A 10958-nucleotide genomic window follows, 5' to 3' on the forward strand; every position below is an offset into this window, starting at 1 on the left:
TCTTTTTTGGGCAAGCCCCGACTATAATTACTTCGTAAAACTTCAATCTCCTCCTGGCAAATCATTTTTCGGAAAAAAAGACGTTGGGAGACCGCTCTCCCCGATTTCATTGGCCACCCTCTAACACACTCCCATCTGATGTCACAATCTGACCACCCTTATTTCCTTATTAAAGTTCCCCTTTCAAACCCCACATCCTTTTTCGTGCCCCGTTTTTAAAAAACCGTACCTCCTTTTTCCCCCCCCTACCTCCCTTCACCGGCCCCAACCTATCAGACATCCTTCGAATCCCACACTTTCGCTTCAAAAACCCATTCTCTTTCCTCAAAAGCATACTATCCTTCTCTATCTAACTCCTTACCAACCCGACCCCACCCTTTTCACTCACCAAATTCCTTTGCCCTTGCAACTAATCCTCAACCACCCTTCCCTAACTTAAATTAGTGGCTACATGACCTTGATGTCTAGCACATTTTTTTTTTTTAACCATTACCATTAACCAACCAAAAAAGGTTGTTAGAAGGGAAGGGAGTTAAAGGGGATAAAAAAGGGGAAAAAGGGAAAAAGGAAATACCCTGCAAAAATTGAGGCAGGGCCGGAACCAGGTAGGGGGGACCCCCACATTGGGCCCCAGTCTGCATCTCTTAACACCCCCATGCAACAAGAAGCAAATGATTGGAGGGTTATTTAAATTTTATTTTTAAAAAATTTCAAGCTAATTTGTATTTGCATTAACTAGTCCCAAAAACCATATTTTTACCTGTAGCACTCAGCCCCTAAAGCAATGTGTTTTTTGTACAAAATGTGTTTTTAAACAAGGCTTTTTATTTTTTAAAAATTTTTTAAAAAATGGCCTTTTGTTCCTTCCCACCCTCCCCTTTCTTGTTTCCAGGGGGGGGGGGGGCTTAGGAATTGAGACGAGGCTAAGGGAGGACCTCACCTCGCCTCTATATTTTGCAGGGCTTTCTTCTCCCCCTTTTCCTTTTTTTTCTCTTCATCCCCTTCTGTTCCTTATCCAATCGTTAATTTTATATTTACCCTTTCACAAAAAATACTTTTCCATAAGCTGTTAACGTTTATGCCTGGTACATTTGTTTTGATTTTTGCCATTTTTGGAAAACCAAAACATTGCATTTGAACCAAAAACCTACCAGGGGTTATACATCCCAACCCCCCCCTTTCACTATATTTTTACATCCACTAATGACCTTGATACTGACGTATTGACGTGGCAAAATTTTCAAAAAATGAATAGTTTTATCTCATTTCTAAAAATTATGGCTTTACTAGTCTAATCCAAAAACAAAAAAAGACTTTAAAAATCGAAAATTGTACTGAAAACATACAGAATTTGTTATGAAAGAAAAATGTTTCCTTTCTAAAAATTTTTTGATCTGACATGTCATTTTTTTTATAAAATTTAAAGGCAACCATATTAAAAACGAAATTTTCAGCACCCCCCTTGTTGAAAAATGATATAAATATTTTTCTATACGTCTTTATAGCTTCTTGGGGCTCATTCATTATGAACCCCAAATCATGCTAAAACCCCCCATTGGTACCAGGTGCTTTTCAACAGAAGGTTGTCGAAAAAACCTCCCCTTTAGGGGATGGCTACATTGTCAAACTGCGGGAAAAAAGGAATTTTTCATAAAAAACTGTTATATTATATATATAATATATATTATATATATAAAAATTTTATAATATATTATATATTATATATATCAAATGGTTGTTAAAGAAAAACAAATTGTATCAACTAATAGAATTAGTTTAAACACTAATAAAAAAAAAAATAATAAATGTTACATTTCATACTCTACAATCTCTCTATCTTTGCCTCCATATATATTAAATTTAAAAATGGCACATGAAAATTTAAATTTCCATAACTAAAAAAAATAAAAAATGTTATACTCTCACAAAATTATTCCACGTCAGTACACCAAATAATCTTCATTAATCTAAATACTGTTGAAAATCGGAGACAAAACACTTCATCCTTTATTAACCTGGATTTTTTCTGGTACCCGGTCTGGGCCCTGCCGGGGAACATCTGGGCAGCCGGCGAGCTGAGCTGGAGGGGAAAGGTGCGGAAGCAGCCTGGAAGAAGGGGAAATTTGTTAGAGAGCTTACACAATTTTTTTTTTTTCCCCCGTTTCCCTCCTCCTCTTCTCTTCACTTTTCTTCATATATTTCTCTCTTATCTGGGGCTATATAAGAAATCATAACTGACTCAGGAAAGGCCCACTAAATCAAATCTCATGATCATTCTTTTTGCCTGTCAAAATAAATGTTTTCCTTTATTTTAATTTTTTCATATTTTTCTTTGTATAAAAGTGGGTAGTAAAAATATTCCCCCATCTAACAAATCTTGGGCCTACAAACTATGATGTATATATATTTTTTAAAAAATGTTTCTTTCATAACTAAAACATTTACACTTTCCCGCAAAAAATGAACCCCCAAACCTCACACTATTAAAATTTGTCTCCCCAAAAACTTAGAAAGCCCTATCTTAGGGGGGAAATTTAAAACACTGGCATTTCCCCTTTTGCAGGAGATCGTAATGTGACCACTATTTTCTTGTAAAATTTTTATCAAAAAATTTTCCAAACACAGCATGGGGGCTGGTTATGCATCAACTCTTTTTTGCACTTATTTAAATTTCCAACAAATTTTTTTCAAACCCATGGTCCATATTCCCCCCCATTTCCTTCTACCCCCCCCCCCCTCTAGAACCCAAAAACTAATCAAAACATTACAGGGTTTTCATCCTAAAACACCCAAAACCCGACGGCCCCCAAAAAAACCCCCCCCCCCCCCCCCCCCAAACAAAAACCCCCCCCAAAAAAAAAAAAACCCGCAAATTTTTTAAAAAGAAAACCGATTCAATTTTTTTTTCTTCTGGTTAAAAGCACCCCCCAAAGTCCCAACCCCCCAAAAACTGGTAAAAAAAAAAACCACATTTCGGTAAACTCCTTTTTAATCTCTTCACTGCATCCACCAATAACACAAAAAATACAAGGGGAAATATGCTTTTACTGTTTGGGGGGGGAAAAAAACTCATGAAAAGATTGAAAGATGAATGTTACGGCATGTGGTAAGAAAAACTGACCTGTTACCCGTCTGTTTTAAACCAACCCCAAAAACTAGTCAGGATTCTTGTATAACTGCTTAAATACCTCATTTTTTTCTGAAGGTTCTTGTTTTGATGTATTTACTATTATCCTGTTTCACCAAAAAAAAATGTTAAACCTTTAAAAAACTTTCTTATAAAAAAATTTACAAAACCTGGCCCATTTCCCTTTCTTTTGGGAAAAAAATTTAAAACATAAAAAAAAATCCTGAAAAAATAAACCCTCAAAATTTCTTTATAATTATTTTTTGAAATCTAAAATTAACTTTTTCATAAAATTTGTAAAAAATTTTTCAAAGTTTCCTTGTTAAAAAAAATCCTATGTAAAAAAAGCTGAAATAAATCTTCAAAAAATATTATAAAAGACTGTCACTATTATTAAAATTTCACACCCCTTTTTTTCAAGTACTAAACCGGGATTGCTTAAAAAGTTTTCACTGTGACCAAAAGTAAAGAGGGAAGAATGAGATTATCGTTTTAAAAGCAAAAGAGTTTTTTACTATATTTACACAGTATTTCTGCAAATAATTGAAATGGTCAAACACTCTCTTGCACAATAAAAATATCATTCTCATCCATACCTTTTCTACTCTTTGTATATATTATATATATATATATATATAAAATATATATATATTAAAATATATATATATATATATATTATATATATATATAAATGAGAGAGAGAATTGATATTGCTGGGTCTAATATTTTTCCTCCTTTTTTTTTGTAAAAGCTTGGAAAATTGCTATTTTCCCCCCAAAATTTGACGAACCAAAAAAAAAAGGGGTGAATCAAAAAATACCAGACAAACTCAATTTGTATGCAATGATCACTGACTTGTGATTGTGGGTAACCAACTTAATTTTGAAAAAATCTTTAGGGCCTATTTTTCCCATCATGTGACCATGTGAGGATTAGATATATTTTATAGCTTGAAGTTTAAACGACTTAATAATTATTAAAAACTACCCAAACAAACCCCCGTTCCATCTCAGCCCAAACCCTACATTATTTTCAACTATGATGCCCCTTTTGCCCAACTTTGCCAAAGGCTTTTTATTCTGTTTTTAAAATTTCAAAAATAAAACTTAAAAATTTTTTTTACAAAATACTGCTCCCCCAAGGGTTAATCCCTATTAGCCCAAAAACCTTAGGGGACTCTTGGGGAACCCAATCATTGCTGCATGAAAAAAAAACCTTCCTAACTGGGGTCTCCCCACATTTTTGCAACCCTTTCTGAAATTCTGACTTTTTTCCCCCCCACCATATTTCATATATCGATGTTTTAAAAATAACACACCCCTTTTAGGCAAGTCCTACTGCTCAGACAACAACTTTTTGGCATTTGCCGTATGAACCCAAAAACTTTCCTAACCAGGACATTGCCCCTGGATCCCCACACAATCCCCTATTTCCTTATTTAAATAGATAAATCATTAAGGTACGTAAAATTTTAAAAGGGGTGATTGGTCTTGCTTTACGACCAACCAAAACGCTATGCGGATTTCCCCCAAAAGGCAAAAGGGAAAATTAAGCACGACATTGTGTCATGCAGCATTTGTGGGGACCCCCTTCATCTTATTTCTTATTTTTTCTTTTTCCTGATTGCTTTTGTCATATTGGTGAGTTTTATCCCTTTTTGTAAGGCTTTTAATTTTTTTTAATGGGAGAAAAAAAAGGGGGAAAGAAAAAGGAAAATAATTTTGATTTTTTTCTAAAATTAATATTTAGAATTATCAATTTTTTATTAAAAAGCCAAAATTTAAAATAAAATAAATAAAAACATTTTTATTTGTTGCAATCTAATCATACTTTTTTTAATTAAACCCATAACCCCCTTTACTCAACATTCATGGTCACACACCCCGGGCAAAAAAAAAAATAAAACCCCCCCCCCCCCCACCCGCCCCTTTTCAACACCTTTCCCCCCACCCGCAACCTGACTGCCTTGATTTTTGAGTGCGGGGTTTTTTTGTGCCCATTTTCTTCATCTCTGACACCCTTTTTATCTCTGTATATTAGTTAAAGCACAAAAGTGTTTTTCCCTAGATTTTTCCCTATATCTTGCATGGGAAGGAACTGGGGGGCCATACCCCTACTCACTCCACGACATCACAAAATGAAAACTACAAAATTTGGGATCATGCTGTGACCACGGCGGGTCAGAAATGAACCTCCGTTAAAGAAGAAGATACACATGAATGCCCCACATTTGCCAAAAATGCGCGTATCAAAAACTATCTCTAATTAATCCTCACTTCTAAACATTTTTTCTTCCCAAAGGGCATTAACAAAAACTAAATATAAAAACATTGAAAATTTTTAAAAAAAAAAAATATAAAAAAAAACTAAAACAAATATCCAAAAATCTCAACCAAAATTTTGTCTTTCATTTTTTTTCGAACATTTTCTCCCCTAGGGGCATGTAATAAATAAATTAGAAAAAAAATACGCAAAAAAAAAAAAAATCTATTCCCCCGCATTACTCTGACAATTCACAAAATTAATTCTATGAAAATTATTATTCAAAAATTCGATTACCTTGAAAATCTTTAGAATTAAAAATAACGTCCCGAAATTTTTCCCGAAATTCCAAAAAATCCCCAAATTTTCGTCTTTCCCCCGTACCCAATTTACTTCTCCCTTCTCGGGTTTTCCCCTTTACCCAATTCGCTTCTCGTGGGGGGGGGGGAAAAACCCGGAAAAAACGCAGGGGAAAAGAAAAAAGAAAAAGGCAAAAGCCCGGGGCCCCCCAAAAATTTTCGGGTATCGATATAAAATGACCACACGGAGCTCTTTCGCGCGTGGTGATAACGTACCTAAATGGTAAGGGATAATAGGTGGAAAAGGGGAAAACTGAAGAGTCGTATGCAACACGAATCAGCTGATCGAGTTTTTCCGTAGTTATCTGCTTCTGTCGCCGGCTTTTTGCTCTTCTTTCTGCTTTTCCGGGTCTTCACGAGAAGCGAATTGCGTGTGAAGGGAAATCCGAGAAGGGAGAAGTATAATTGGTACGAGGGAAAGACGAAGAATTTCGGGATTTATTGGAATTTCTGGTAAAATTTCGGGACGTTTATGTTTAATTCTCAAGATTTTCAAGGATAATCGAATTATTGAATAATAATCGGTTCATAGAATTAATTTTGTGAATTGATCAGAGTAATGCTGGCGGAATAGATTTTTTTTTTTTTTTTGCGTATTTTTTTTTCTAATTTAGTTATTACATGACCCTAGGGGAGAAAATGTTCGAAAAAAATGATAAGACACAAATTTGGTTTTGAGATTTTTGGATTAGTTGTTTTTAGATTTTTTTTATATTTGGTTTTTTAAAAATATTTCAATGTTTTTATATTTAGTTATTGTTACATGACCTTGGGAAGAAAAAATGTTGTTAGAAGTGATGGATGCTAATTTAGAGCATAGTATTTGATACGCAGCATTTTTGGTCAAATGTTGGGGCATTCACTCTGTGTATCTTCTTCTTTTAACGGTAGGTTCATGTCTGAGCCGCCGTGGTCACAGCATGATACCTAATTGTAGTTTTCATGTTGTGATGCTCGTGGAGTGAGTACGTGGTATGGTCCCCAGTTCCTTACCATGCAAGATATATGGGAAAATCTAGGGAAAACTACACTCTCTGATGCTTTAACTAATATACAGAGATAAAGAATGGTGTCAGAGATGAAGAAAATAGGCCACAACAAAACGCCGCACTCTTAAATCAATGGCAGTCAGGTTGCGGGTCGGGGGCAAGGTCGTGCAGCGATCAGGTTGGGTGGGGGGGGGGGGGTCATTACTGGGGTGGTTCGCACAGCGGTGTTTGTGGATTTCCATGAATGTCTGGAGTAATATGGGCTTAGTGGGGTTTAGTCACTCTATAGACAGCTATCAGATTAGATGTGCAACCAAATGAAGAGAATGTTCCTTTTGAGTTTGATTTTAGTTTATAATTTTGGCCTTTAATTAATGAAAAGTAATTGTTATTGTAGATTGCTACAACTATTAATATTAGTCAATATTTAAAATCAAATTAATTTTCCAGTGAATTTATTGGCAGTGTTCTGTATATAAACCCACTTGGGTATATATTTACTCAATGACTGCACTGAGATTAGGAAAATCTAAAGACTCTGCCTTACAGAAAGGATAAAACTTCACCAATATGACATAAGCAATGCAGGCAAAGAAAAATATAAGAAATAAAGATGAAAGGTCACCACAAATGCTGCATAGACACAATGTCGTGCTTAACTTTGCCTTTGCCTCTTGGTGGTAATCCTGCATAGCTGTTTTGGTTGGTCGTAAAGTCAAGACCAATCACCCCTTTTAAAATGTTACTGTACCTTCAATGTATTTATCTATTTCAAATAAGGGAAATAGGGTGATTGTGTAGGGATCCAGTGGCAATGTCCTTGGTTCAGGAAAGCTTTTGGTTCATACGGCAATATGTCCACAAAGTTGTTGTCTGAGCAGTATGGACTTTGCCTCAAAGGGGTGTAGTTACTTTTAAAACATCTGATATATGAAATATGTGTGAGGGGAAAAAATGTCAGAATTTCAGAAAATGGGTTGCAACAAATGTCAGGAGGACCCCAGTTAGGAAGGTTTTTGGTTCATGCAGCAATGATTGTGGATTCCCAAGAGTGCCCCTAAGGTTCTTGGCTAATAGGGACTTAAGCTCTGAGGGATGCAGTCACTTTGTAAGCAATATTTAAGATTAGTTTTGAAATTTCTTGGAAAACATGAATATTACAGCCATTGGCAAAGTTGGGCAAAATGGGCATCATATGTTGTAATAATGTATGGTTTGGGCTGAGATGGAACGTGGGTTTGTGTACTGGTAGTTTTTAATAATTATTAATGTCTGCTTAAACTTCAAGACTATGAAATATATTCTAATCCCTCACAGTGGTCACATAGATAGGAAAATATGGCCTCTAAAGATATTTTCAAAATTAAGTGTGGTTAGCACAATCACAAGTCAGTGATACATTGCATACAAATTGAGATTGTCTGGTATGTTTTGATTCAGCCTTTTTCTTTGGTTACTGTCAAATATTGGGGGAAATATAGCAATTATTCCAAGTCTTTTACTAAAAAAAGGAGGAAAAATATTAGTATCCAGCAATATACAATATCTCTCTCTCATTATATATATATATATAATATATATATATATATATATATATATATATATATATATATATATATATATATATATATATATATATACTAAGACTGTAGAAAAGGTATGGATGAGAATGATTATCTTTATTGTGCAAGAGATGTGTTTGACCATTTTCAATTATATTTGTCAGAAATACATGTGTAAATATAGTCAAAACTCTTTTGCACTTGAAACGATTAATTCTCATTCTTACCTCTTCTACAGTTGTCACAGTGAACACTGTTTAAGCAATACCGGTTAGTACTTTGAAAGAAAGGGTGTGGAAATTTAATATATAGTGACATGTCATTTATAATATTAATTGAAGATTTATTTTCAGCTTTATTTACATATGATTATTTTTAACAAGCGTAACATTGAACACACTTTTTTACAAATTTTATGAAAAAGTTAATTTTATGATTTCTAAAAGTAATTATGAAGTAATTTGATGGTATTATATTTTCAGTGATTTTTTCTTTTATGATCTTAAATAATTTTTCCAGAAGTAAAGTTTGGAAATGTGGCCAGGATTTGTATAATGTTTTTATAAGAAATGTTGTTTAAGGTCATATCATTTTTTTTTGGTGAACAGGATAATAGTAAATCACATCAAAACAAGAATGCCTTCAGCAAAAAATGTAGGTATTTAAGCAGTTATACAAGACATCCTGACTAGTTGTTCAGGGTTGGATGTGAACAGACAGGTAACAGGTCAGTATTTTCTCTACCACATGCCTGTAACACTTCATCTTTCAATCTATTCACTGCAGCTTTTTCCCCCCCCTAACATGTAAAAGCATATTTTCCCCTCCTTGTATTCTTTGATGTTATATGGCTGGATGCAGTGAAGAGATTAAAAGGAGCTTGTACCTGTAAATGTGGTTTTGATTATGGGTTTTACCAGATTTTTGTGGTGGATGACATCTGGGAGTGCTTTAAGCCACGAGAGAAAAAAAAATTGTAATCATGGATTTTCTTCTTTTATAAAATCCTTAGCAAAATATTGGTGCTTTATTTGTGGATTCATTAGCTTAGAGCACTTGATGTAAACAAATGTATATGAGGTGAGAACAGTTACATATGCAGTTAGGAGATCCCTGATCCATTTCTTGCCATAGTCGGCTTAAGCTTTTGTGAGTGTTTATAGGATGCAACCCTGTAATGCTTTGATTTAGTTTTTAAGTTCTAGAAGGGGGGGAGGGGGGTAGAATGGAGATGAGGAGGGAATATGTGACCATGTGGATTGAAGAAAATTGTTGGAAATTTAAATAAGTGCACAACGAAAGTTGATGCATAACCAGCACCATGCTGGTTGATTGGAAATTTTGATATATAATTTACAAGTAATAGTGGTCACATTACGATCTCCTGCAGAAGGTGAATATGCCAGTGCTTTAACTTCCCCCTAATGATATGGCTATTCTAAGTTTTTGGGTGAGACTAATATATATGTGTGTAGGCTTTATGGGGTTCATGTGTTGCAGGTACTGTGTAAATGATTAGTATATGAAAGAAACATTGTTTAAAAAATATATATACATCTATAGTTTGTAGGTCCAAGATTTGTTAGATGAGGGAATACTTTTTACTATCCATCTTTATATACAAAGAAAAATATGAGAAAATTCAATAAAATGGAAAACAGTTCAGTTTGACAGGCAAATAAGAATGATCATGAGACTTGATTTAGATAGGCCTTCCTGATGTCAGTTATGCATTTCTTATATAGCAGCCTAGATAAGAGAGAAATATATGAAGAAAATGTGAAGAGAAGAGGAGGAGGGATAACGGAGGAAAAAAAAAATTGTGTAAGCTCTCTAACAAACTTGCCCTTCTTCCAGGCTGCTGTCCGCACCTTCACCTCCAGCTCAGCTCGCCGAGCTGCCACAGATGTTCACCCTGGCTATGGCCAGATCCGTGGTACCATGAACAAATTCCAGGTTAATAAAAGGATGAAGTGTTTTTGTCTGCCGATTCTTCAACAGTAGTTAGATTTAATGAAGATTATTTGGTGTTACTGACAGTAGGAATATATATTGTGAGAGTATATACATATTTTATTTGTTGTAGTTACTGGAAAGTTTAATTTATCATTGTGCCAGTTTTTAAAGTTAATATATATAGGAGGCAAAGATAGAGAGATTGTAGCTAGTATGATTAATGTAAGCACTATTATTATAGTTTGTTTTCTTATTAGTGTTTTATAACTATATTCTATTAGTTGATATCAATTTTGTTCTCTTTAACACACCATTTGATATATATATATATATATATATATATATATATATATATATATATATATATATATATATATATATATATATATATCAGTCTGTATTATGAAATAATTCCTTCTTTCCTGCAGGTTGACAATGGTATGCCCATCCACCTGAAGGGAGGTGTTTTCGACAACCTTCTGTTTGTAAGCACCTGTGTACTCAATGCCGTGGGTCTTAGCATGACTCTGGGATTCATATATGATATGAGCTTCCCCAAGAAGGCCTAGTAAAGACGCTATAGAAGAATATTTATATCATCTTTCAACAAGGCGGGTGCTTGATAATCTCGTGTATATATGTGTCTGCCATTGAATTTATCATAAAAATGTACATGTCAGATCAATAAATTTTAGAAAGGAAA

The 10958-nt window shown here is 34.3% G+C and overlaps 1 protein-coding gene and 1 long non-coding RNA gene across 2 annotated transcripts; both read left to right on the forward strand.

Annotated features, from left to right (window-relative positions):
- The first annotated feature begins 6088 nt into the window (after positions 1 to 6088).
- LOC119570723 lies at positions 6089 to 9267 on the forward strand. The gene is made up of 2 exons (XR_005228458.1): positions 6089 to 6201; positions 8908 to 9267. It is a non-coding gene; the product is annotated as an uncharacterized LOC119570723 (long non-coding RNA).
- Positions 9268 to 10003: 736 nt separating this feature from the next.
- On the forward strand, positions 10004 to 10958 carry LOC119570724 (cytochrome c oxidase subunit 7A, mitochondrial-like). Its single transcript, XM_037918356.1, has 2 exons — positions 10004 to 10255; positions 10684 to 10958. The coding sequence occupies exons 1-2, from the start codon at positions 10019 to 10021 to the stop codon at positions 10822 to 10824; spliced, it is 378 nt and encodes a 125-aa protein (XP_037774284.1). The 5' UTR covers positions 10004 to 10018; the 3' UTR covers positions 10825 to 10958.

The sequence above is a fragment of the Penaeus monodon genome, unplaced genomic scaffold (genome assembly GCF_015228065.2).
Source record: "Penaeus monodon isolate SGIC_2016 unplaced genomic scaffold, NSTDA_Pmon_1 PmonScaffold_366, whole genome shotgun sequence".
Taxonomy (NCBI): Eukaryota; Metazoa; Arthropoda; class Malacostraca; order Decapoda; family Penaeidae; genus Penaeus; species Penaeus monodon.

Bases quoted from the DNA above. Each gene is read 5' to 3' on its own strand.
- LOC119570724 (XM_037918356.1), top strand. From the start codon at position 10,019: ATGTCAGTTATGCATTTCTTATATAGCAGCCTAGATAAGAGAGAAATA. The intron at 10,256-10,683 runs GTTAATAAAAGG...TCTTTCCTGCAG, and splicing joins GTACCATGAACAAATTCCAG to GTTGACAATGGTATGCCCAT.